The 27,748-nt window shown below is 39.9% G+C and overlaps 1 protein-coding gene across 1 annotated transcript in view; it reads left to right on the forward strand.

The window, feature by feature from the left end:
* The window catches only part of kcnt2b (potassium sodium-activated channel subfamily T member 2b), a 47,724-nt gene extending 20,180 nt beyond the window's left edge, over positions 1–27,544 (forward strand). Inside the window, exons 6-30 of the mRNA XM_032586724.1 lie at positions 319–378; positions 1,039–1,113; positions 1,332–1,415; positions 2,589–2,683; positions 3,288–3,468; positions 8,679–8,843; positions 9,277–9,413; positions 10,245–10,308; positions 11,195–11,303; positions 14,520–14,628; positions 14,775–14,831; positions 16,641–16,793; positions 16,868–17,121; positions 18,405–18,729; positions 18,799–18,904; positions 18,986–19,158; positions 19,654–19,725; positions 20,618–20,752; positions 20,855–20,966; positions 21,531–21,632; positions 21,738–21,821; positions 21,920–22,048; positions 24,077–24,422; positions 24,555–24,639; positions 24,764–27,544. Coding sequence (XP_032442615.1) covers positions 319–378; positions 1,039–1,113; positions 1,332–1,415; positions 2,589–2,683; positions 3,288–3,468; positions 8,679–8,843; positions 9,277–9,413; positions 10,245–10,308; positions 11,195–11,303; positions 14,520–14,628; positions 14,775–14,831; positions 16,641–16,793; positions 16,868–17,121; positions 18,405–18,729; positions 18,799–18,904; positions 18,986–19,158; positions 19,654–19,725; positions 20,618–20,752; positions 20,855–20,966; positions 21,531–21,632; positions 21,738–21,821; positions 21,920–22,048; positions 24,077–24,422; positions 24,555–24,639; positions 24,764–24,881 — 3,330 coding nt within the window. The 3' untranslated portion in view covers positions 24,882–27,544. The remainder of the gene's footprint in view (positions 1–318; positions 379–1,038; positions 1,114–1,331; positions 1,416–2,588; positions 2,684–3,287; positions 3,469–8,678; positions 8,844–9,276; positions 9,414–10,244; positions 10,309–11,194; positions 11,304–14,519; positions 14,629–14,774; positions 14,832–16,640; positions 16,794–16,867; positions 17,122–18,404; positions 18,730–18,798; positions 18,905–18,985; positions 19,159–19,653; positions 19,726–20,617; positions 20,753–20,854; positions 20,967–21,530; positions 21,633–21,737; positions 21,822–21,919; positions 22,049–24,076; positions 24,423–24,554; positions 24,640–24,763) is intronic.
* The last annotated feature ends 204 nt before the right edge of the window (positions 27,545–27,748 follow it).

Below are 27,748 nucleotides of genomic sequence, written 5' to 3' on the forward strand. Positions count from 1 at the left end.
GGTTTTGACACATAGAGCTGAAATTACTGTAGTTAAAATGTATTTACACTAGCAGAGTGATTACACACATACACATGTAAATATATATATATAAAAAAAGATCAGACACAAAAATGTCTGTTGGTTCATTTAAACCTATTCCCTCTGAAGCAAAACCATCAGCCCTCCCACTGATTCCTCCTACGCTCTTCATCTCTGTGCCTCCTAATTTCTCTCTGCTCTTGTCTCTCTCTCTCCCCGTCTGCTCTGCCTCTGTGTCTGTACGACCGTCTCTTACCTACCGTCTCTTACCTACTGTCTCTCCCTCTCTTTTTGCAGGTGCTTGTGGCTTTCATCAGCTTTTCAGAAACTATGTTGCTCGTATATCTCAGCTACAAGGTGAGCCACTTGTGGCCCTCGATGGCCACTCTGAAGCCTTTTGTGAAGTCTGAGGCTCTGATGTCCACTGGCAGCGTTGGAAACATTTGGATGGATTTGATATGCATGAATGTTTCTCTTTTTTATTTTTTTTTTGTCTTCATGTTTGCTCTTCCAGTTTGAGAGGCCTTCTAGCTTACTCGCATGGTTCTGTAATATATCAGAGCAGCTTTAGGGGAACCCCGTGTGGAGGCAGCTGGGAGGGGGCAGAATCCATCCAGGGTTTGCCCTGCTTTTGATGTATTTGACACTGCAAGCCTATGAAGAGCTCACTCCACAGATTCCTCTGGAGGATGGAGGTCTTAGCATTTAAAGCTGACTGATTCCTGTGGACTCAGCCTGTGACTGTCCACCTACACTAGTCGGATTCAGGTCAGCATGCAGGCAGCAGACACATAAAAACGGCAACGGCTGACATCTTAATTGAACAGCGTGGCTTAGAGCAAACTGAGTAATGCTGCTTCGCCTCTTAAACCTACACAGGGGAGTTTTATAACCTGTGTACATCCTGATGTGTTTTATGGTGGAGAAGCTTCCCCCTCCAAGCGACATGAGTTAACTCCTAAAGTCGCAGCAACAGTGAAGACTCCTGACCTCTCTGTGTGCGGTTTCTGTTTCCAGGGAAACGTTTGGGAGCAAGTCCTACGTGTTCCATTCATTTTGGAGATGATCAGCACCGTTCCCTTCATGATCACTGTGAGTGGGAAATATATGCTTTACTGAACTCCGGTAGTATGGGAATCTCTAAGTCGGGCCTTTCGTTTTGACCCCGGCTACAGTGATACACTGAGGTTGTAACAAGAGGCTCTTCCTCACATAATCTCTTCTCTCACCAGAGATTTCAGGAGGGTGCATTGTAATAAAAAAGGTGATAAGACAGAAACTCCATTGCTCTTTTTTTTCCCCCCTGACAGGTGATTTTGCCCTCCTTGAGAAATCTTTTCATCCCTGTATTTCTGAATTGCTGGTTGGCCAAACATGCTTTGGAGAACATGATAGTAAGTGAAGCACTGAAGTTCTTAAGCTGCATTCACTCATCATAGGAGAGAGTCCCATGATTTTATGTTGAACTCCTATTAATTATCTATCTGTTCTTTTCCAGCTGTGCCACACAAAACCTCATACTTTTAAATACAAGAATTTGTTGCATAGGTTTGGACTTAATGTGTGTTTTTCTCTGACGTTGACATGGCAGAATTGAATATACAATAATATTTTCACACTCCTATCTATGTTTGGGTAAATTTACATTAGCAAGTTGCGCCTTCTGCATACTACACATTAAATCATTATTTTCTAAATGATGATTTAATTTATTAAGGGCTACAGCTATCCATATCAATCTGTCCTTTGTGGAATAAAACCACTCTTCCTGTAATATCACAAATTAAATGAGCTTAGGTTTAATTTCACTAGCCATAAACACATTTGATTACTACCAGATCTTCACAATCAAGAAATAATAGAAGAACCTGCTTATCTTCATTCTGACAGTAAACCATGCTTATGATACTGTGACGGCTTTGTTTGTTTTATAGTTAAATTTAATTTCAAAGAATTTTATGCTGGACACAAAAACATAAATTACTCATAGACAGTAAAGAAAAGAAAATATAGCACATCTCCAGGTACAATGATAGAATAGAATGGAATTGAATTGAACCAGTTTTTTTCCCTAATAAAATAATTTGAAACTGGTCTTTGTATTTAATTAGGTTATCATTACTAAATGTATGTGACAAAAAAAACAAAACAAAGGGAATTTGTAAGGGAGTGAAATCTTTATTTTACTCTTTTTGGAGGAATTGTTAGCGTTTTTTTAACTGGTTTGTTTCCTGGTTTTTAACCAGGTTTTTAGCAAAAATAATTTCTATACGTAAAAAAGATCAGAATTCATTGTTAAAATTCCCAATTTAATATGATTTCCATATCCATGATGAGTGTGTATAAACATCTGCCGTAACTGCATATCTCAATTTAGTTTCTCATCTTTTTGTTTTATTGGTATGCACTTCTTCTTCCCATCAATACTCCATCCATGCTGCTTCATGTACTCCAAGGGTTACAGTTTCTCATCTCATTTTAATATTTCGTATATTTTTCCACATTCTCTCAATCATCTTGTGCCATCTGTTTTTGAAATAAATATCCTTCTCTGTGTCGTCTTGCAGAATGATCTCCACAGGGCGATCCAGCGGACACACTCAGCCATGTTTAATCAGGTCGTGATTCTGATCAGCACACTCGTCTGTCTCATGTTTACATGGTGAGTACCACAACTTAACAAGGAAGGAGTGGCAACAGGCAAAGAAAAGCAAAGCTCGAAGTGGAGATGGAATAGGAGAGGAGAGAAAAAAGATGAGATAAGGCAGCAATAGAAGGAAAAAGAGGAAGACATCTAAAGAGATTGGAAATTGCCGCTATCGGAGCTGAGAGAGAACGGCAGAAAGAAGAGAGGTAATTGGTTACTGCCGGAGTGAGAAGGTGCTCTTAAATGACAGCAGGTGATGGCTTCAGTGAAGTGGAGGATGTGTCAGCTTGCCTCACACGTGGGGCAAAAGGCACAAGCAATTCAAGGAGAACCTATTGAGTTAAGCTCTCTGACCACTTTGAGTTTGACATTTTCCCAGTTGACTCACATCTCAGCTGAATATTACGATAACAGCCACAAAACATCTCCGTGCAGAAATTTCCAACAAAGGCGTTCAGGCATGCAGCCGCCCCCGTCTTTGCACATAAAAAGTCACAGATATTTGCACAGGTGTGAAAAACATTTCCGCCTGAATAATGGCTCCCATGAGTGCCCGTGCCTCTCGCAGCATGGGAAGTGTCTTTGATGCTCACTTTGCCGTTCTTTCTGTCTGCACTAGCATCTGCGGCATCCAGCACCTGGAGCGAGCTGGAAACAACCTGACCCTCTTTGACTCGCTCTACTTCTGCGTGGTCACGTTCTCCACCGTGGGCTTTGGAGACGTCACGCCGCAGATATGGCCCTCACAGCTACTGGTGGTCATCATGATCTTCGTGGCACTCATCGTGCTTCCCATCCAGGTAACAAAACAGTGATCATATGTACAGTGTTTTGCAAATGCATTTGTACATTAGAACCACAACATATGTTACTGGGTAGAGGTGATATCACTGTTACCAACACTTTTTTTATTTTAGTTTGATATACCAGCACACTTCTGACCTTTAAGTGCTTTTGTGGTTTTTCCATTAAAATATTTGTGAAAACCTTGGGACAGAATTTCGACAATGTTTATAGGTGTCAGAAAATACATACAATACATGTGTGCATATTTTCCTCCATAAACACTCTCTTGTTTTTAGAGGGGTCATGTGTGATGGTTACTGAGAAGATCCAGGCAACTAAATTCAAGACAATCTACAAAGAAAATCTGTTACGGTGCATTCACATCAAATGCGTTCTGAGCGTCCAGCGCGGCGCAATTTGAACTGTTTAGAGCATTTTGAGCATTTGGACGCGTCCAATGCTGCACATAGACATAGCACATGAACGCATTTGGTGTGGACGCACCATCAAAAGATGCTAAATGGTGAAGCGAGGGGCATATATGACCTGTGTTAGAATGACCTAGTCAAAGTCCATACGTAATTCCAATTGAGGATCTGTTGCATGACTTGCTATTATGTGGGGAAAAATGTATTTCTTGTTGGTTTATTGTACAGCATCCCAATATAAAGTTGTGATTTATCTGTGTAAATGTTGAAGAGCAATTTTTTATGATGTTACATAAAAGAATACAGGCATTATTCAAGTCATGTTAACAAAAGCTATGTTTGCTTAGTTAGCTGTGGAATCCCTGAGGCAAGAATTCATTTTACTCTAATTTGTTTTATTAAACTAGGAAAGCATAAGACAGAATTATATTTCAAATATAATTCCCATTTTTTTTCTGGCTAAACCAAGTACACGCATATTTAATGCTCATGGAGGAAAATATCACAAAGATTAATTTAGCAGTCACTTTGTCACTCTCCAAAGATTATTAGTTTTTTTAATATGCTCAAGAACATTAAAGTTCCTCCCCTTATCTGTAATAATCTTGCATTCCCCCTTCACACAATAATTGGATGACTCACAGCTTCCTACGTAGATTTACGACACTATTTTTATTCAGAGAGCAACAAGAGAGTCTACCACACTCTCTCGATTTCCTAAATCCCATCCCTGTCTCTGAGCTGCTCCATAAAAAGAAAATTTATGAAGGAGACTCAGAAAAACTGTTTACACACGTACAGGGGCCGATAAAACACCTCGAAATGCATCGGTTTGATGGTTTCCCAGCGGTTGTTCATCAGATCTGTGTAAACCCGGAGGTGGAAGCTGTGCCTGTATTTCTCCCAGTACATGCAAAGGTGTTAATGGGATTCATTCCCTCTGAGCAGATGTTTTCATGTGTCTTACCTTCAGTCAGAGTCAGAGCAGCTCTCTCTGGATCGAGACCCTCTATAGACACACGACTAATAAGTTATAGGCTAATGATGAGCTTCGCTGGTGCACTGGACTGTTTTGTTTTGTTTTTTCCTTCTTACTTTAATTTGCAATAACCTAAAACCAATTTTAGCACCTGACATTTTCAATAGCCATTCAACTCAAAATTCATTTCTTTTCAGCAGAAATGAGCAATTTTACCACGAGAATACTTAAATCGACTTCCCCTGTTGAAATAACTCTGTTTACAAGTTGTGTGAGTTAGGATTTAATTTCAGATATACAACACTATAATATTAAAATCAGTCTTTCCTGTAAAACCATTCAAAGGGCTATTCACGTCAACTAATGCAACCTGAATGATGGTTCATCTTTTTTATTATTATTATTCATTTTATTTGAAGATTCAGGACTTCACAGACTGATTTTCCCTCACAAATTTCTTACACTGTTTCATTTTTTGTTAAATCAAGCAAACATATAAAGTAAACTTTTTTTTTTTCAATTTATTAAAGTAAAAGTAAATCTAAATCCAGACACGATGTGAAAATTTGTTTATACCACCAGCTTGTGAAACCCTGAATAAATTGACTAACCATTTTTTTTTTTGGAAGGTTGGATCCAGGCATGTTTATAGCCAGACTCAAGAAATTACTTCAATAAAACTTACATAAAGTAGGCAAAACAATTATATGAATAAATATAGATAAAAACCTAAGTTTATCAGACACGCTGTTTACGATTGTCTATTTATTGGCTGTTAATTATACGTCCAAGTTTGAACTATAGGAGGTTTTCACTTTTACATATCTGTGATAAATGTGGAAACAAGTAGCCAGGATGTAGTAATACAAAAAAAAAAGCAAAAAAAGAAATCTAAACATTTTTAACAATCAAAACTTGCTAACTAAAATGCAAAGGATTGTGACAATATTGAGACTAGAGCTGCTCAATATGTTGAACAGAAATCATGTTGGCAGTATCAATATTTTCAATAAGTAAATCACAGCAGGTTGCTTGCAATAATAGGTTGGATATTACATGTTAAGTGTCAATAACTTTCTGCATACAGGTAATATATTTGGCTGGATGAATGTACTCCAACAGTTTTACAAGTGTTTGACTTAAACGCCTGAATTATTTGCCATTTATGAGTCATATTTAAATGCTTTTAAATTACAGTACATTTATGAACACAGTACTTTCCAGGGCTTTAGATGACTGTGTAATAATGTGACTTTGACTAACTGTCAATTTTTCATTTTAAGTAATAAATCATCTAAAATGCAGCTAAATGTAACTGTGTTGATTTATTAAATGTAACAACTGCTTGTCATACATCTTTAACTGGGACTGAATCCCACGTTAACATGATCAAAAGCTTTCTGTATTCCAGCTGGGTCAGGGTGATTGCACAAAGCCCTCATTACAACAAAAAAAAACTTTAGCTTCAAAACATTTTTTGAAACTTGGATGAATAAATTTATGCAAAACGTTTCTTTAACTTTGATATCTCATGCTCTCCACTTCCCCTCCACATCTTTCATCCTTAAATACCCTGTGACATTTAGAAGCTGGCCCCTGCTGGCCCCCATCCTGTGTGTGTGTGGTTGGGGGTGTTTGTGACCGAGTGTGTACCTCTGTCTGACCCTGACCATTGTCTGGGCTACAAACAGCCACAGGTCTCACCTGATTTACTGATTTTTCTTTTTACTTCTGTTGTCTGGGTTTTCTTGACAAATTGCCAGAGTTTTAGAGGTTGTGCCTCTTGATGGGATTTTTAAGACTGTGATTCTGAGCAAAGATTAGAAGAAAGGTAAAATTTTCTTTATTACAACTCAGTTTCATCACTTGAGTTCACTTGAAACAAATCTTGATATTTTCTGTGTGAACCTTGTTACATCATTAATTTTAAAATGGGGCAAAATAAAATACTATCCTAATGACGTACACTGTACACACCCCTGATGAAACAGCCGGTTTTTGTGATTTGAAAAATAAAACTGATAAATTTTCTAAACTTTTTAAACTTATTCCACCTAAAATATGACATTATACTGTAAAAGTCTACAACATAACAATTAGATATGTCTGGAAAATCAAATAAAATAAAAAAAAGATACAACAATGCATAAGTGTGCAAACCCTCAAACTAATACTTTGTTGAAGCACCTGTTGGTTCAATTTCAGCATTCAGTCTTCTTCGGTTGGAGTTTATCAGCATCTCGCAGTTTGACTTGACAATAAGTCAGCACTCTGCTTTGCAAAAGTTCACCACATCCCACCGCCATCTTCAGGTTACCTCACAGAGTTACTGTCAGATTTAGACTCCGGCTTTGGTGTCTAAAACTTGAATCATTCTCCTCCTATGCAGTCACCATTCTGTTGTTTTTGGATGGATACTTGGACTCACTGCTGTGTTGAGAATTATCTGCAGCTTTTTTTTTGGCGAACACCTGAAGGTTTTTCATCAAAACCGATTGGTGACTGAAAATGTTAACATATTTATTCATCTCAACAAAAACCCTGTGGTTTATCTAAAATAAAGCAAATCGTGATGATGCAATCATTCTGTTTTTGTGGGTAAGGTGTTGTTTTTATAATTGATGTTGTTTGTCTGTATAGCATACCTTTGTGAATTGTCAGTTTCATCGGACCGTGACTCATCCTCCCTCTAGTCAGATAAGGATAAACAAACAGAACGTGGCAGAAATTTCTGCAGCTCTTTCATTGTTGATGATGACCTTTTGGCAGCCTTCCTGAACTCTGACTTTATTGACTTTTTATCCATTTTTTGGGATGCAGGGACTGTCATTTTCTTAAATTATTGATAACTGCCTTTTCTCTGACATAAAACACACTGCAGAGTTCTGGACTCAACACTGCTGAATGCTGGACTTAAATCTGAACTTAAATCATAAAACGCTGCAAATTAAGGGTGTGGAAACCTTTGCGACCACTTGTTTACCCCACCACAACATTTTTCTTTTCTTTTCTGTTTTTTAACAAATTGTCCTACTGGTAAATATGTTTGTTTGTGTTGCCCCAAGTTGGTTTTCATTTTCCTATCACCAAAATGTGGAGTTTTAACTGGGGTGTATACATTTGATAGAGCCATTGCATATATGGCTAACAATGTTTTATTTTATCTGAGGCACAATGAAAACTTGCAAGAAAAGAAACAGTTAATTACAAAGATGGAAGATCCTATATTTTTATTATTTGTCATTCATTGCAATGATTGTTGCTCCAACAGAGGATATACATCAGCGCAATCACCAGGGCTTCTGCTTGTCAGTGTCGACTCTGAGTCTGTGACCTTCACATTGAGTAGATTTGTGTGTGTGTGCATGCAGGGGTGTGTGCGTGTGTGTGAGGGTGTGCGCGGGTGTGTGTGTGTGTGTGGGTGTGGGTGTGTGTGTGTGTGTGTGACGACAAACTGAAGTGTGTAGGAAACTCTCGTCATTCCTTCAGCACTTCATTTTCTCAGATTTAATACTTTCTACCATCCGTCGCTCCTCCTGTTGCACCAGATAACATCTGTGCCGTTTCGTCTGAGCCTCACTAATATTTCCATTACGTGTTTCTCCCTGTTAATGTGCACTATCACATTCCACTCACCCACACTCCTGAAATCTCCACTTATCTTAATTTGTCCCCAAACACTTTCCCTGATCAAATGGAAACACCACACACTAGGCATCGTTTTTCTTTTCATATACCACCTGGGTCTTTGCTTTATTCCAGCTAACCTAATCCGCTTTCCATCTGTTGAATGTGATAAATGTCGTCCTCGATGCAGTTTGAGCAGCTGGCCTTTCTGTGGATGGAGCGGCAGAAATCCGGAGGCAACTACAGCCGCTACAGGGCGCAGACGGAGAAACACGTGGTGCTGTGTGTCAGCTGCCTCAAGATTGACCTCCTCATGGACTTCCTCAACGAGTTCTTTGCTCACCCTCGGCTTCAGGTCTGCTTTGAAGTAGGACAAGAAGGTTTTCAGGGGTCCGTTGAATGTGTGGAAGTGTGTTTGTTGCCTATAATTAAACCTTTCCAGGAGCAAAAGCAGCCGAGGGCAAAGCAGGGGATTAATCCTGCAATAGCAAGGATCCAACTCTGACTTATTCATGCTGGTACAGCTGTGAGTCTGTTTGCTGGAAGGTGTGAATATTTACTTGTTTTTCTGGGGATCATTTTACTTTTTGTTACTGAGAGCAGAATGTAGATGTAGGCTGAATATGACTTAGGCTTTTTTTTTTATTTGATATGTGAAATTTGGCATTAAGTGAATAAATAACTACGTTTTTTGACTGTCGGTGGCCTCTGTAAGCATCTTTGTGGTCAACATAAACATCTAAAGCCCAAGCCTTTTGGGCTGTATTTTTCCTCCTGTGTGTGTGCAGGACTACTATGTGGTAATCCTTTGCCCTGCTGAGATGGACGTCCAGGTTAGGAGGGTCCTTCATGTTCCTCTTTGGGCTCTGAGAGTCATCTACCTGCAGGGGTCTGCCCTCAAAGATCAAGACCTTATGAGGGCCAAGTGAGTAATCATGGCTGGCTGTCTCTATTAAAAGCTTAATTACAACAGTTTTATTAAACTGGGGAGATATGAAAAGCTCCACAGTGGTCAATAATATTTAATATGCAGCTCAGAATTAATTCTTGAAGTGTCTGGAGGCCAAAAGTAACACCTGTAATTTCCACCCTCTGAGTTTGGATACAATGTCATGCCAAGTATTCATACCACTTGAACCTTTTTATTATATTTAATGCAAAAACAACAGCTTTATTTATGCTGAGAGTAATTTACACACACTTTGACTCTATGCACTATTTAGGTAACTTCTTATGGCAATCAGTGGCATTCTATTTTATTTTGGAGTATCAGAGTGGAGGGGACCGAAAATAGATGCAGGTCACATCTTTCAGGTTTTTACTTGCTTATTTCTTCTCTACTTTATGATTCGATGCTTTGTGTTTATTTGTCACTAAAAATCTCTATAACGTGCCATCAAAGTTTGTGGTTGTGACAAAATGTGAAAAAGTTCAAGGCATATGAATACTTTTTTGCAAGTTACTGACTTGCAAATAAAACAAGTTATGCTAGTGTCACGGAAAAAGCCTCCTTGTTTATTCCCCTCACCTCCCACTATCTCGTCTTAAAATGGTGTGTGCAATAAAGTTACATTGGTACATTTGTTGTTCTGTCGTCCCACTTTTTTCCTCTTTTGTCCTCTCTGACAATAACATGACAACACACTTCTTCCTGTGTCTCACGGCCTCCCCCCGATTCTCTCTTCCTCTTTCTCTCCCTCCCACTCCGTCTGCCTCTCTCGCTCCTGTGGCTGCTGGCTCTACTAACTACCTGCAGGATGGACGATGCTGAGGCCTGCTTTATCCTCAGTAACCGGTTTGAAGTGGACCGCATTGCTGCTGTACGTGCTTCAACATTTCCCTGTTTGATCCCGACTCGCTTCGGCATTAATCATGGCTAAAGTTTTTGCTCTTCCTGCAGGACTTTAAAGCATAATTCTAATTTTATTTCACAGTCATTGTGAAATAAAATGCCTTACCGTCCATCCAGATCTTTTGAGGAAAATAATCTGGATGATTTTTGGTTGATTATTGGTAGTTTCTGGGTTGTTTGTGCTCCTCAGCTAAATTCTGATCAGATGATTTTGAAATGGGGACAAATGGCTTTCCCAAAGCCCAGACCTCAATCCTCTAGAAACCTGCTAAGTGGCCTGAAAAGCTAAGGCTGTATCAGAAAATCAACCAATTTAAATGAACTCTACCAATTCTCCTTAAAGGAGTGCTGAAATATTCAGTCAAGTCTATAGATGGTGAAGTTTGAAAACTTCTGCAGATATGAAAGAAGCACCTGACAGGTTCAATAATTTTCAAAAGGTGTAACCAACAAAGTATTTTGGTGAAGTGTAGTTCAAGACATCACATATTTTATTCAATGGATATTTAGAGCAAGACTTTCATCCTCTTCAGATCAAAATAAGTGCTAGTTGTAATTGTAAAGCTTTATGTCATTCTTACTTTCACACAATTTTTAAAAGCCATCTCATGACCCTCATTTCACAAGTAATTCTTAATCATCTTCACAAATCTGACAACAAGAAGTCCAAATTTCATTGCCTTGAACTTTCAGGACTACGTTGCGCCACAACATCAGGCTGGTGCATTCAAGAGGAATGCTATAACAGTCTGATGCCTCTTATGATGTCTTTGTACCTTACCGTCTCTCTCTCTCTTCCCTCCCACTTTCTGTGATCAATACAACTCAATACACTGTTTTTTTATTTTTGGCAGGACCATCAAACCATCCTCCGAGCCTGGGCAGTCAAAGACTTTGCTCCAAACTGCCCCCTGTACGTCCAGATTCTGAAGCCGGAGAACAAGTTCCATGTCAAGTTTGCAGGTGGGCAGAAAGTGTGAAAACAAAGAGGCTGGCATTGTTGGGAAGCAACAAATTGTTTGAAATAATATTTCTTCCTAATCTTGTTTGGAAGCTTATTTCGTGCGTTTTGTGCTTTTTTTTCCACTTTAACAAAGGAAATAGTTTGTCCCCAGTTCTACCTGAACCGTCTACTTGACTTTTTATCCTAAAGCATGTATTTTCCCTCAGAGTGCCCATGCAGCCCTATCTCTCCTCCCAGCTCAGAGGAAGTGTGGGACAAATTGGCACAGCTTGCCTGTCAGCCTTTTGCGAGTTTCAAATGTTGCTCTTTGGAGAGTCTCCATCTCCATCCTGCACAACGTCATCTGTGAGTGAACGACAAGGACCTGCGCTCTCTCACGTCCTGTCTTTCCTCTTGCACGTCTCTCTGCTTGCAGCCCTGGACGACCTGAAACCCAATTCAATCTCAGCTGTCTCCATCGATGATTAATGTTTTACTCTACTACTTTAGCAAAGAAAATCCCCCCCTTCTTTGCCTCTACTTTAGCAAAGAAAATCCTCCCACAGCGCTGTTAAAACACTACGCCGACAGGCCGGGGCTTTTGTTATTAGTAGCAGGAATTGTTGTGCACAAAGAGAGTTTCATGTTCATCCCTAATCACACCTTTTCTTCAAAACGTGATCAACACGGAGCTCTGCGGGAGGAATCTTCTGCTTGAAGTCTGAAAACTCTTTGAACAGTAAACAGCTTAAACAACTTTGATGTTTTCCATTCTCACATGAACGCACAAATATGTTCCTATTCTATTCATTTACTAAACAAATGACTCGCTCATTGTGCTTTGCCTAATAGCTTGTAGATGTCCCCTCTTTGATGAAGCAGACATTCAAAATGTAGCAAATTTGTGATTTCTTAATTCCTTAATTTACATTGCATTATCATGCTTCAATGAGGAAATTTGTTTAGAACAAGCTGAGTTCATTTTGTTCTCCAAATCCCGAAATCACAATAGCTTGACTCACAGAGTGTACAGTTACACGGACGTTAGTGTGAGTACAGATGCCAAATTTTGACACCACTTAGAAAACACTCCTGAAGTGATGGTGTGGGAGGCATTAATGAGCAAGAGATACACAATTTAATTTGATCTGCAAACTCAGCCTAATGGGAGTTGAACATTCATTAGAAAAGATCAGTCGCCGTGATGCAGTAGCAGACCCAGAAACGTCGAGGAACAATACATATCCTAACCCGGCTCGTCTCTTGATTATTCATCCAATTTCTATTGAGCAAAAATATTCTCTTGCCCCCCAAGCGTGCTCTGCTTAAGTAGCTACACACTGTAAAAAGCAGCCCACTTATCCACGCAGTAACAAAGTTACTGATTTAATTAGCTAAGCTGGTGGACCTGTGGTCAGGTCCTAATTGCGCTGTTTCAGATGATGCAAATAACCATATTTGCACTTGCAATGAGTCATGCGTTCATGCAGGCTTCGGTCTAGACGTTTCATCCTGGGCTGAAGCAGAAAACACAAAGAAAAGAGCGAAGGTCTTTAGAGCAAGAATGAAAGGAAAAAGGAAATGTGTGTTTATGTGTATGTGTGTGCATTAGGACAAAGTCTTTGATTTAGTCCTGAGGTCTTAGTTCAGGAATCTGAAGGATGCACAACCATGAGAGAAAGAGGAATAACCAGATCGTGATCGTAGACAAAGAAGGAAGGAAACCACCAGAGGAAGAATCAAAAGACAGTGGCTTCTTTCTCTGCATTCTTGGAATTTGAGCTATTCAGTGGAAATACTGTATGTGCATAACTATAATAACAAGGACTGCTCCATAGAAGCTACTTCATTTCTTTATTTTTGTCTTGTCCTCTGCAGCAGCAGCAGATGCCCATGTCTCTTTAACTTCAAAATAAGCTGACAGGTTGGATACCGAGAGACTACAGCACATTTTGTGTGTGCGCTGCATTATGATGTGCTGATCTGAGCCAAAGAAACATTGCTACTTAATCAGAAGAATAACAATCCCTTGTTTTTTTTTAATTGACATGTTTATCACCTAGCCACCTTCAGTCACACGTCTCATTAATTTTAACACAAGCTGCATTTCTATCTTATATGACCATCTGCTTCTTAGATTAGTAGCCGATTGAGTGCAATTCTCCATCTCGGGCTTTGATGCTCTGTCACCAATTAAAACCTAATGTGGCGCACATTCTGTGCTTTTACTGCCCAGATCAACTGTCTTGCTTAACAGGCAGCCTAATATGCCTGTGCACTGAACTGAAGACACTGCAATCAAAAAATAAATATCCAGCACAGGAAATGGATTCTCCTTTGGCTCCTTTTCACTGGTTGGCTCTCTACAAACATTAACCGGTCGATCAGATTTTCCTTTGAAAGAGGAGACTCTGAAAGGAAAGTGTGGTCTGTGTTTGCTCGGGTTGTGTGGTTGACCCACATGGCTCCATTAGGTGTTAGCTGATGAATGTGTCTGAATACTCTGACCTGTTGCTCCAGCTTTCCATCTCTCTCCAAACTTTAACAACGACTTGAGATTCTTCCCCTTAGTTGAACAAGCTGTGAGTGGATTTTTGATTGAGCCGTGAGTTCGATGCGCTCGGTTCTTCATGCTTTGTGTACGTAAACAGCAGGTCAAAGGCAAGTGCAGGAGATGCATGCGAGTGTTTCGTGGCTTACGTGGTGGCAGCATGTTGTTGCCACAGCACTTCAGTGAACCAGAAGCTGAATCCAGCAGTTTTCTATTGACAAAAGAATGTGTCCGCTTGTAAGAGAGAACACCACTTTGTGTGTTTTTCTTTAATCCGCCCTTAAACTTTTTCTCAATTTAAAGACAAAAACTTCAAGAAAGTAATTCCATGTACCATTTACTATGGTACAAAAATTGTTTAAGGTAGATTTTTCACCTTTAAATAAGGTCTTGGTGAAGGAGATGGATGGGGTTTTTTTTCTAAGAGGTCTGTAGAGGACTAAGCATTTAAAATAAAGCTGATTGTTTTTGTCAACTTTAACAGATTTTAAATTATCTCTGAAATCAGTCTGCAATAAAAAGTAGAGTAATAATCTTTTTAAGTGATATTTGTATTTGGTGACTTCTGAAGACTGTTTGTTGAACAGTTTTATAACTCTTTGGCACTCATGAAGAGCAATTCTTCTTTACTGAAGCCTATAAAAACCTTAGCTGATGTGTCCTTAATGTGTTTTTCTGTCTGCAGATCATGTGGTGTGCGAAGAGGAATTTAAGTACGCCATGCTGGCTTTAAACTGTGTATGCCCTGGTACCTCCACTCTTATTACTCTATTGATTCACTCCTCCAGAGGACAGTGAGTTTACCACCTTTCATTCATTTAATTTTGTCTAAATGTTGATATTCCCTTCAAGACCAATAAATTAAACACTAGAGGGATAAACCAACAAAACAAAGCTGCTTTTGTCTTTACATCTTTTCTTCCCCCCGCCCGTATCTCAGAACTACACCCCAAGAGGCCTTCAAGCAACGTGCCGGAGCTTTTCAAGTCCTTAACAGGTACAATGCGTCAAAATAAATAGATACTTATATTTGCTCTGGGACACATTCATGTATGATGTGAATCCGAAGGATTTTCTGTCATGTAGCACAGGAAGCGAATGTTTAAATATTTAATATTTAAACAAATTTAATATAATTTGTAATTACACCTCACTTATCTGGAGGGTAAAAATAACTAAAATGTGGCTAATTTAAAGTTTAAAATTTTTTTTTATAGAGAATAAGTTAACATAAAACTGTCAGAGTTTTCTTATGTCGCATAGCACTAAGAGCGTCTGACTCTAAGAGTCTCAGGAGGAACTAAAAAACCACAAAGAGTCATCAGACAGGTTTACGATACATTTCGTTATACAAGAACTATTATGGTCATGTGTCATAGTTGCTAATTTAAGTTTTGTTGTAGAATCATTTAGACTACCATCTTTTAAACAGAGGTCTAATATGGACACTGAGTTGCATGTTGTTAAAAGCAAATTGTGCTCTTGGGTTAACACTGGTTGGTTGCTTTTTACACTGACTTACTGAGTTTCTACAAAATGTCTTGCTGCCAGTTAAACTTAACATGCTTTATTGTTCAATAAAAAATATCTCAATTGTTAAAAAGCTTGTGAAAGATGCCAAACCTCTTCATATACTCTTCAGAGAGTTGTTTTTCATTTTAACTTATAATGTTCTGGTTAAAATTTCTGGCAATCCCTAGAACATTGTCACCATAAGATCAACATTTGTTAGTGTGCACTGTTTGGTCTTTGGGCCAGACAGGGGAACTGGCAACTAGTATGGGATTGGTCTAAACTTTTAAGTTTGTCTTAAAATTGAGCTGTTTTATTAAAAATATAAATCTTCTGTGTAAATAACCCAGATCTGACTAGCAGTTAGGTTGACTTTACTGTGAGAATTTCTTTCTGATGCTGAAAACTGAGATTGTTCTGACAGCTGTCTGCTATAGGTAAGATACTGACTGCTAATTCTACAGAACTATTAAGGCTTAAAGCTACATACACATTTTAAGCAGAACTGAAGTTTTATTACATTTGTTAACTTGTAAGTTAATACTTCAGGAACAATAGTACACTGAAATATGGAAATTCAAGTTTTATTATTGGTATTATAATGCAATCAAAAATAATACTAAAAAAATCTGACCAAACAATACACAATTATTGTTTTGTAAGGCAACTGTACCTGAAATAAAGGCATTTTTAATTCAAATTCAATTTATTTTAAACTTATGTAAATGTTTATTTATTCAAAAGCAGGAAAGCAGAAGTGCAAACCTGTTTGTTAAATCCAACCTATATGTTAAATTACCCTTTAAAGAATGTGTCGAGGTGTTTTCATGAGAATTCATCTATATCTGGACTTGACGCCATCTGGGTTTTGGCTCTGATGGTGACTTAAACTTGCCATCCTTCTCTTCTGCCCCACAGCCAGATCCTGTAAATTGAACATTTCTTAACACTCTATTTATATGGAGCCTTTTGTTCTTCTGTAGACTGTCCACAGTCACACTACCTCCACACTGTTGCTTCTTGTTGTCACCTCTTTAGCCCCCGCGTGTAAAACCGTATCCCCTCTGAGAGAGCTGGTGTCCTTTTAACAGTACGAATGACTAAGCCGGAGCTGCGAGACCTTGTCTCCCTCCTCGCCCTGATTGTAGTATTGATTAGCAGCTTAGATAGAGATGTAAGATGTCGCCACTATAACCTTGATGGAATATCCTCTCATGTGACCCTGGGTGCTTCAAATAACACATTGTAAAAGGTCACACCTCAACAATTCCCACGTGTTTCGGTTCTGTCTCAGGGATGGCGGCGCAGGTTCACCAGACCAGTGGCACCGAACGTATAGACGCTGCTCAGCCAACGAGGTGCATCACATTCGTCTGGAAGAAAGTAAATTCTTTGGAGAATACCAAGGAAAGAGTTTCACTTTTGCGTCCTTTCATGCACATAAAAAGTGAGTGAAAGCACCACTACGCGCTACTCATTGAAATCTATCGCTCAGAGCTGATCAGGCCTGCGTGGTTGCAGGTTTGGGGTCTGTTTGATTGCAGTGCGGAGACTGGACACCACAAACATCCTGCTGAATCCTGGACCGTGCCACATCATGGGGGCTTCTGACACATGCTTCTACATCAACATATCAAAAGAGGAAAACTCGGCATTTGTCAGGGGTCAGAGGGAACCGTCCTGGGGAGGCACGGGAGGAAACTCAAGAGGAGTCCACCAAAGTATCTACCATGGACTCACCCGCCTGCCTGTGCACAGCATCATCGCCAGCATGGGTCAGTAAGACAGAATGACTGCATGAAAGCTATCTCAGTGTTTTCATCATTCAGAATCTTTCATCGAAACTGTTTTCAAAACTGTTCTGCATTTTTATGAGCATCTCCAAAGGAAATTTATTTCTGCATTCGAAAGTTATAGGGTTAGGTTATATGTTTTACAGATTTGCACTGTGGCACCATCAGTAGCACTGCTGCCTTGCATCTAGAGAGTCCTACGTTTGAATCCTTACCCAAGTAAGAGTAGAACTACTTCAACATATTTTTACTCAAGTAAAAGTAAAAATGTATTTGGTAAAAAGTCGACTCAAGTACTGAGTAACTGATCAAAATATCAACCATTTAATTTTAAAAATTACATAATCAGATGGACCAAAATATAAAGGTAAGAGGAAATGTTGGTAATTTGGTGACAATAATTTATATAAGTAACAAAAATAATAAAATCAGGCAAGAGTTGCATAATCAGTTTCTTTCAATAAAAAACTTAAGAAACTTTAACAAAAGCTGCAGGTGTGTGAATGTGTTTGAATCTTTGGTTAAAACATGTTTGTTTTTTCATTCAATGGGTAGAGAATTCAGAAATTTTACTCAAGAGTAGAGACTCTTCATAATAAAGTTACTAAGGCAAAAGTAAAAAGTACTGTGTAGTAAAAATATTCTTTAAAAGTAATTTTTTTTCTAAAATGTTACTCAAGTAAATGTAATTGAGTAAATGTAAGTAGTTACTATCCAACTCTGGTGGCCCATGCTGTGTGTCTTGTGCAGTTTTATCTTCTACATGTTTTCCTTCCACTCAACTTTTGATTAATATACTTGAATACCTCTGTGAACAACCAGCTCCTATAGCAGCAGCCCTATTTGCTGTATCCCTCCTTGTGGAGGCTGTCACTGACTGCAGAGTGGCTGTGGAGGCCATAATATTGGCCTGGCAGAATGTTTCTAGTTATAAATCCTCTTTTCTTGGATCTTATTTGTTATGTTCTAGTCAAAATTAAAAGCAATTACTGCTTGAATTATCTCACTCTGTTCCTTCAATCCTTATATGAGTTTCAGTTTTTAATTGTATTACTGAAACATATTGACTTTTAATATTACTCTAATTCATTGCACCTGGATTTGATTAGAAAGGATCTTGCCTGTGGTCAGGTTCTGTCGTTACACAAACCTGCCACCAAGTGGACAAAAATAAAACTGTCACACTCAAATTGTCAGCCCCCACACTTCTGAACCGTTTTACATGTTTTAAATGGTCGATATTTACCTTATGGGTATGTTTTCAGGCACCGTTGCCATTGACCTGCAGGACTCCAGTGACAGCAGCCCAGAGGGCCAGGACCCCGGAGGCACAAGCCTCGGCAGCGGCAGAGGGAGCAGAAGCAGCTCCAGGGTAGAGATCGGGGGTGCAAACACCTTGGCTCTGCCTGTCATGGGAGAGTCAGGGGACGAAAGACGGCACAGCATCGCGCCGGTCCTGGAGCTGGTGGACGGAGTCAACAACCCAACCTTTGACCTGCTGGGGGAGCAGTCGGAGGACGAAGGAGGAGAGGAAGGCAAGGATGACGGCGATAAAGATGAAAGTGCCCACTGGTGGGGTCGACACTGCGAGTGAGTAGAGCAAATCATATAGGAGGTTGTTTGAATAGATTCAAAGGTAAATGTGAGTTTGGGCTGCAGGTGGGTGAAGGGATACCCGCTGAACTCTCCGTATATCGGCAGCTCACCTGCACTTTGCCATCTTCTCCAAGAAAAAATGCCTTTCTGCTGCCTGCGCATGGATAAGGTTTGCAACCCAAATTGCTTCTTTATCTTTACTCATACATACCAGAAGACAACCCCATAATCTCTCACACTTCTCCTCCAGCCTTGTCCCCACATCCCTTTTGAGGATGCACGTTCCTACGGCTTCAAAAACAAATTGATCATTGTTTCTGCGGAGAGCGCAGGAAATGGTCTGTACAACTTCATTGTGCCTCTTCGGGCTTACTACCGAACAAGGAAGGAGCTCAAACCCATCGTGCTACTGCTGGAGAGCATGTGAGACCTTTTTCTTTTCCTGGTTTTCCTTACATCCTGTGTACCGTAGTAAAACCAGATTCAGACTCTAAACAGGTCACATCCTGGTACTGTCCATAATCGCGGCTTTTAATGATGACAGCGGGATTCGAAATCTAGGTTGTGCAGAATGGCAAAATTGGTCCCCTCTTAAAAAAGCAAGTGGGGAAGAAAAACTGAGCCACTGACCATGCCAGTAAACATGATTGGTGACAAGCTGAATGCTTTCAGCACACGTCCTGTTTTTGTGGCAGCTACACGAACGCAGTCGGCCAAATGAGAGTGGAATCCAATAAAAAGGCAATAAAATGCTGAGTCACTGCTGCGTAGTGCCGTTATTTTCAGCTTTCTCAGAAGGCCTTTTGTCTCTTCAGTAAATTCAGCGCAGAGGGAGGGCAGACTGTAGCTGTGGGAACGTTTGCTCTTCTCTGTGGCGTGTAGGAAACACTCTGAAATCTGTTTTCCCCATTTGCTTAGACCTGAAGCTGATTTTCTGGAAGCCATCTGTTGGTTCCCAATGGTCTTCTACACAGTGGGCTCCATTGAAAAGTAAGACCAAATTTATATTTTTTACATTTATACTAATCTATGTGTGTTTCCTAGTTTCAGTACCTTGCAAAAGTGTTGTATTTTTTACACATATGTTCACACTATATACAGAATCTTGAATGCAATTTATTGAAATCATAACATTAATGGAACTAGACACGTTTGAAGCAAATATGTGGAAGAAGTTGGTCAGTCAGATGAGACCAAAGTGAAGCCTTTAGGTCAGTATGCAGACCATTTCATAGGATAATTCTGTAAATCACCCTGAACACACCATCCCCAGGGTGAAACGTGGTGATGGCTGCATCATCCTGTGGGGACACTGATAACAGTTGAGAAAATAGATGGAGCCAAATACAAGGCAAATATGAGAGAAAACTCGTTACTGGCTGCAAAAGATTTCAGATAGAGGTCGAAGTTCGCCTTCCAGCAACCCTGAGCTGAGGATTAGCGCTACAGTGGAGGGGCTTAGATTTATGCTCTAAATGCAGCTGAGAATTTCTACCAAGATGTGAAAATTGCAGCTTACGTATACTCTCAATCCAATCTGACTGATCTTGACATTTTTATTTCTGGTATTTGCAGAAAAAAGTAGAAAATCTCCTATCCTGTTCATTCTACTTCACAATTGTATTTGTGTATCCCATATATTTTTGTTCAAATTTTGTGTGTTTCTAACAAAAAATACACAAATTTTTGTTTTAGTGACAGACAATAAAAGTTTTCTTTTAATTATATATTTCCTCTTGCATTAGAGTGACTTAGGGCGTACTGCAAGGTTGAGTAGTTGAGCCTAATCTCTTTGCCACAAATATGTTTCCACTTTGTAAAATTACTAGTGTAAATACTGATTATTCTGGAAAAAAAAACAAAACTGATTCCCTTTTTGCAGTCTGGACAGCCTTCTGCGATGTGGAATCACTTTTGCAGACACGATGGTGGTGTTTGACAAAGAGAGCTCCATGATTGCAGAGGAGGACTACATGGCTGACGCCAAAACGATTGTTAACGTCCAGACACTGTTCAGGTCAATTTCACCCAAACGTTCACTTGCAATTTCACACGCAAAAGTAATATGTTCTTTTTCCTGTATTATGTTTCTTATTTTTCCTGTGCTTTTCAATCCCAGACTGTTTCCAGCTCTTAGTATCATCACAGAGCTCACACATCCTGCAAACATGCGGTTCATGCAGTTCAAAGTCAAAGATCACTATTCCTTGGCTTTGTCCAAACTGGAAAAGGTAAAGTCCAAAGCCTTTGTCTCCTTTTGATTAATTTTATGAGTCAAAAATTAATCAAAAAGGAAATAAGCATGACAAATGCTTTATTTTCATGAAAGTTCATTGTCTGAGTGGAACAGAAATGAATAAATAGGATGGTAGGATGAGCTTTTGCTCTAATATCTGGCAATTTGTTGTCATTGTTAACATTCTCAATGACAGCTAGTGAGTCTTGCTCTGGGCATTAATAACAGCCATTAACAAAGCAGTAAATTAGCCACAGTCTGACATCCTCTCTCAAATTGGCCCAACATCATTAGGAAAACCATTGTCTCTCCCTCTTTCAGCAGTAAAAGCTTTTTACGTTGTCTATCAGATTTATTCTCACACCGCATACAAATCAGGGACAGTTGAATTTGATCTTAAGACTGAATGTCAGTCTGTCTGTAATAAATCCTTAAGTATTGTTTCGGCCTCGCTGGGGGGAGATTTGACACATGAAGAGAAGGTAGAGACTCCTCTGATCCGCTCAGAAAGCCCATAAAACCTGACACCTAGCTGAACGTCGCTGTGTTTGATCTGCAGAAAGAAAGAGAGAAGGGCTCCAACCTGGTCTTTATGTTCCGCCTGCCATTTGCCGCCGGAAAGGTGTTCAGCGTTAGCATGCTGGACACTCTCCTCTACCAGGTGTCAAACACACTCTCCTTGAATAACAAGCATCATTCTTCAGGTGGCTTCTGTCTCAGTAATGACTTGTGTCTCGTTGACTTGTTTGTTGTGATGCCGCGCCAGTCATTTGTGAAGGACTACATGATCTCCATCACCAGGCTGCTGCTGGGGTTAGACTCCATGCCTGGCTCAGGCTTCCTCTGCGCCGTGAGTAGCTAAAGCACAAACAAACAAGTGGCTGGATTTTAGTTTGGGTGGACAGAGGATCGCCTCAGAGACCGATTGTTGTTTTGTTTGGTTTCCAGATGAAGATCACAGAGGACGACCTGTGGATTCGCACCTACGGGAGGCTCTATCAGAAACTATGTTCCTCCACAGGAGACATTCCTATAGGCATCTACCGGACAGAGGCCCACAAGCTTCCAGTGTCTGAGGTCAGCCTTGTTCTCATGTCATAACTTCCGTGTTAAACACATCACGAAAACCCCAAATAAAATATCCCTATAGCAATCATCATACAGCGATCATGCTTTGCAAATGTGAGTTGGGCCTTTGTGCTAAGCAACGGTTTTGGACTGGATCTACTTTCATTAATGCCATTTTTGCCCAATTTAGTTTTGTTTAATTGAGCTTAGCTGAGGCAATTGAATTGAATCTGCTTTCAATTTTGTTCTTGGGTTTTTTGTGACCTCCTGCAGGAGACATTGCTGCACTCTTTTAGTGAAATGGGAAGCTTTGCACACCTGGGAAGGTCCCCCACTGCTCCATGTATTCATCTCTGGATAAAAGCTCTCATTGTGGTTCAGTGGAATCCCGACGCTTTAATATGCATTTGTAACCTTCAGTGACTTATTCTCATCTGTTCTTGAATTCCTTTAGATCAATGCATGATGTGTTTCTTTTTGAAACCTCCTGCGTGTTGTCAGACAGGATTCACTTAAGTAATTTGTTTACACTGCCAACACATTAGTTTGTCTGGGTGTGGCTTGTGAAATTAAACTCAGTTCTCTGCTTTACTTTCTTCAGCTCATGTTTCAGAGGATCTTTTGTGTTTGGTGATTTTTTTTCTGTTTGATTTCAGCATGACTTATTACACTGTTAAAACTTAATGAGAACCTATATTAAATATATATATATTTCCTGGTATTTCAAACAGTTCAGAATGGCATTTGGAAGGGAAACAAGCCCCCAGCAATACAGATCCCTCGCCGTACTTACCAGTAGGGATGTTGCTTGCTGGCAAAAATCCCAGTTAAAGTTTCTCAGCAGAATTTCAGAGTCTTGTTGGAGAAATTGTTTCCATCTTCACTATCCCCTTCAGTCAGCGCCGGGGAGATTTGTTTGTTTTACTTCCATTTGGTTTAAACATTTTAATTAGTGCACTTATAGGGGAAGTTTGAGTTCTTCTAGCCATTTGCTGACCTTTGATGATCAACACACCTCAGTATGAATAGAGAAAATCTTTGTTCATACTCCATCGTTACAGCATTTGCTTACAGTCAGGATGATGAATTCCTGCACAGTGAGCTTGTTGGCAGCGTAAGAACCACCATTCATCACACCGAAGACCAGGATGGGAAAGGTGACCTTTGAGTTCCTGACCAGGTCGGCAATGTGCCGCTACAAAGGAACTCCCTTTTTTTCAGCAGCTGCAGCAGCATTGGCTTTCCAAACAACCAGGATAGTTTTTGCTCCAAATTTGGATCTGTTCTTCATGCATGCTGCCCAGATTGATTATCATCTGGTATATTATAATTAACGAGTGCAGGGGTAACAGTTTGAGTAATGTGACTAACAGCCTGTGGTGGTGAGACTTGTCATTGTCCCGGAGCTCCAAGGGTTCATTTCAAGCTCCAGTGGAAACTTCAGTGGTAAAAATTGACCCTGAATGTGTTGTTTCTGTGAGAATCTAACGTCTCTCTGGCTTAGATGGTGCACTGGAGAAAACTTTGACCAGAAATAGGATGATAGGACTACTTAAGAAGAAATGTGGATCAATTAAAACTCATCATGCTGTATTTCTCTTTATTCATACTTCAAGCTTTTCAGTCCTGCTCCTTCATCAGTTGATGCGTGCAACTATTTTATTTTGATTCAACATATTTCTGCTTTAGTTTTACATGTTCTCTTGCCTTTCCCTTCTTGAAGAGTGACGCACACAGTAAACACTACTAAAAAAAACTTGATATATATATATACTGTATATATTATACATTTTTGAGAGTGAGATTATGCTATTGTGAAAAAGCTGAACTTGTCTGAAGTGTTAAACATTGTGAAGTGTGCTAAATTTGTTAATAAGAAATTAATGGTTTATCAAAATATATTTCTGTACCTCTTATTTTCTATCTTTGTGAAATTGCAAACAGTTCTGAGGAACTATTAAAGCCATCAAAGCTCTGCAACATGTTAATCAAACCACATTAAGGCAAAAAAGTGTTATTTTTTTAAATGTTCTTCAGTCCCAGGTATCCATCACTGTTGAAGACTACGAGGACACCAGAGAACCCAGAGAGCCCCTCCTGTCCCGCACCGGCGCTCACCGTAACTCCACCTCCTCAGAGCCCGTCTCCACCTCCTCCCACTCCTCGGACCACCCGCTGCTCCGGAGGAAGAGCATGCAGTGGGCGAGACGGCTGAGCAGGAAGGGGGGTCGGGGATCGAGTGGAGCCAAAGGTGGCCCGGGCAGCGCGGCGGAGCGGATCAGCCAGCAGAGGCTGAATCTGTTCAGGCGCTCAGAACGACAAGAGCTCAATTCACTGGTGCGAACGAGGATGAAACATTTGGGCCTTTCTCCAACTGGGTTTAGTAAGTTTCACTTTTTGTTGTGCTTTTTCAAACTTTGCACTTCTGCCGTTTGAGCGGATGCAGCTCCTCCTGCTCTGTATCCTGTGCTGAGTTTATATCCTGCCTCTCTAACCTCTTTTCCTCTGGTGTCAGATGGGATGACAGACCAAGGCAACAGGCTGTCGTACATCCTCATCAACCCCTCTCCAGACACCAGGCTCGACCTGCACGACGTTGTGTGAGTGGGAAAAAAAACAAAACAAAACAGTTTATAGGTGATGGCGCTGTAAAGTGAACCCAGCATGAAACCTACAATTAGAACCGAATTCAATTTGCGATCCCTGACTGTGCCCCATCTGCAGGTACCTGATAAGACCAGACCCCCTCTCCCTGGTGCCCAATCAAGGAAGCAGCAGGAAGTGCAGTGCTGGACTATCAGAGAGCCACAGGTTTGATACGCAGGATAGCACCCACCTGTGAAGGAGAAAAGACCAAACTCAGAACACTGCCAGGAAGAAAGGGACCAGCATCAATATAGTCACGAAGGAGAAATCCACAGCGAAAAGAAAAGAGAAGGCTCAGAACCTCTGTGTTTTCAGGATCAGAGTTTTCTGTGCTGGGCACACATGGACCTTTTCTACACTGACTGGAAAATGTTATTTATGCACCTTCCTTTTTTTTCAGCTGAGAACTGCGGACACAGAAGTGCATTTAATGAAAGCTACGTGTACTTATATCTGTTGCTGTGCATGTTAGTACTGCATCATGTACTGTATCCACAGAGAGCATGTGCAGGGCCAAAGGTATTCACATCCCCTTGAAGTTTTTCTCAATCTGCCTCATTATGACCACAAACATCAACGCAGCTTACTGAGGAAATGAGTTTAGCAGTAGAGCTCAGATCACTACACTCCCATACCCCAAAATAAATCTCAAAGTTTAAAAGTGTGTAATTCAGTCCCTGTATTAATGAGGCAGCTGCGTAAAAGTCCCTTAGCTCATTTGGGAAACATCAGAGCATAAACACCAAAACATGTGACGACAAAGGAGCACAGCAGAAAGAAGATAAGATAGATCAAATTTTGAATAACTTTGAAGGAGTTAGATTATTAAACAATACTCTAATTTTCCAACATATCAGCACTGATCAGTCTATGATCTGACAGATGTGAGAATGTGGCGAATCACAGGGAAGACTTCTAAATGCACAAGGTAACTTTGGAAGAGCTGCAGGAGTCAACAACTCAGGTGGGAAAACCGTTTGGATAGACAACTATTAGTCCTGCTCTCTGCAAATCTGGTATTTATCGACTAGGGGAAAGAAAGACATAATTGTTACAAGAAAACAGAAAGAAGCCTTTTTTATAGTTCTCCACAAGTCATGTAGAAATCCCGGCAAACCTGTGGAAAAAGGTGTTCTATTCAAATGACACCCAAGCTGAACGTTTTGGCTCACAGCGTACAAATGCAAACACAGATCACCTTGAACTTTCACTATCTCTATCTGAAACATGGTGGGAACAGTATTATGCTGTGGAGATGCTTTTCCTTAACAGGAACATGAAGGTGTCAGAGTTAAAGAGAAGAAGGATGGAGCTAAAAAGAGGACAGTCTATGAAGGAAATTTGTTGGAGACTTGGGTAGAGATTACAAAAGGACAAATCGGTGAAAAGTTTTACAACTGGTTTCACAAACTGGGGCAAAATTACAAAAGAATGTCACACTTTTTACATTTGCATTTGCAAAACATCTTCCATTCTACGTACCTCGTTCCTTTAAATTTATAATTATCACATAAAATCTCAATAAAATAAGAAATTTGTGGTTGTAATTTGAGAAAGTCTGGAGGTGTTTAAGGGTTGTGAATTTCTTTGCAAGGCACTGGGCATACAGTGGCATGCAAAATTTCGGGCACATATACTTAATGTTTTAGTTTCTGTTAATAATTAAGTGAGTCAAAAGTGAGTCTTGGGATCCAGTGTCCATATTTTAAGAGCAGATGATGGAAATTTAAAATCGTTCAATTTTCTGGCCTTTAAAAATAAGATAAGCAATTTCCGTAAAGCAGAAATATATCATTGGGATAACATGAACTGTGATACTCGGGTTGTTTTCCTCCCCTCAACAAATTTCTAATTGAAGTGACCAGAATTGTGTGTGCCATATGTATAGTGTGTCTAAGCGTGTGAATGGATATGTACATGTAGTCACAAAGCCTGAGCGAGACACTGCCAATTTTATGTGGACTGCCAAAGGAATCTGTTGCCAAATGAGCATCAAGGAAATGTGTGTGGTGTCCTTTAAGATGTTTTGTCTTCTATTGTGTCTTTTAGCATTTTTCATCAAAGCCAACACCCCTCTGATTCATATTTTTGTTTCTACGCTCACCAGCAGCGAAAGGATCCAAAGAGCTCAAGTCTCAGTTATGGACACGTTTAGACTCCAAGCTTTACGTCGTCACTGTCGGGCAGTCGCGTTACTCTCCGGAGCATTTCTTTGCTTACGTGAGCTCTCTTGCAACAAGTCTGACCTGAAGTCATTTTATTTCCACTTTTATTCCTTAAATCCTCCACTTTCAAGCCGTCCTGCCACCAGCTTATTTTTGTTGATGTGTAATGAACGGACAAAACAGTTTGGACATAATACACTGTAATATAAAAGCACTTATGCCAACAGCTCTGCAGTACACACCTCTTTTTGAAAAGCTTTTCATGTATATTGGAGACCATTTCAAAGGGGTGTTTATCCAGCTTTCAGTTTAGAACGATGAATGAAAATAAAGTTTAAATGTATTTATTGCTATGAATTTTCACTTATATTAAATATGAATTTTTTTAATTTAGATTTTTTTTAATGTTAGAGGTGGTATTTCAGTCAAAAAGCCCTCATATTTCTCTAAAAAATGAAAACAAGCTATTCACATCCATTAATTCATAGCCTGTCAGACCAAATCAATCTGTTTTATCAAAGTAAATCATTTGGAAAGCTGTTTTGTTATCAAAGGCGTTTGAGGAAAAGTCTAAATGAGACTATTCACACAGCAATGGAGGAACTCACACTGACATTGTCAAAACAACAACTGTAGATTCACTGCAATCATAGCAGAAAAAATATGTACATATTAAAATCACTTCTTACTTGTCCCTGGCTTATTAGTGCTTGATGTCAGATTGTGCAGCTGGGAGGGCAGTCGCTCACAGGAAGAGGTTCACATCAGCACATTATCTGATCTTTCTTTTCCAGATGGAGAGCGTGATCTGATGGGGTTTCTCATGTTGCTGAATGAGGCCAAATTTGGGTCATTCCTGCTTTGAAGCATCGACAATCTGTGTGATTCACACCCAACA

Source organism: Xiphophorus hellerii, chromosome 16 (genome assembly GCF_003331165.1).
Source record: "Xiphophorus hellerii strain 12219 chromosome 16, Xiphophorus_hellerii-4.1, whole genome shotgun sequence".
Taxonomy (NCBI): domain Eukaryota; kingdom Metazoa; phylum Chordata; class Actinopteri; order Cyprinodontiformes; family Poeciliidae; genus Xiphophorus; species Xiphophorus hellerii.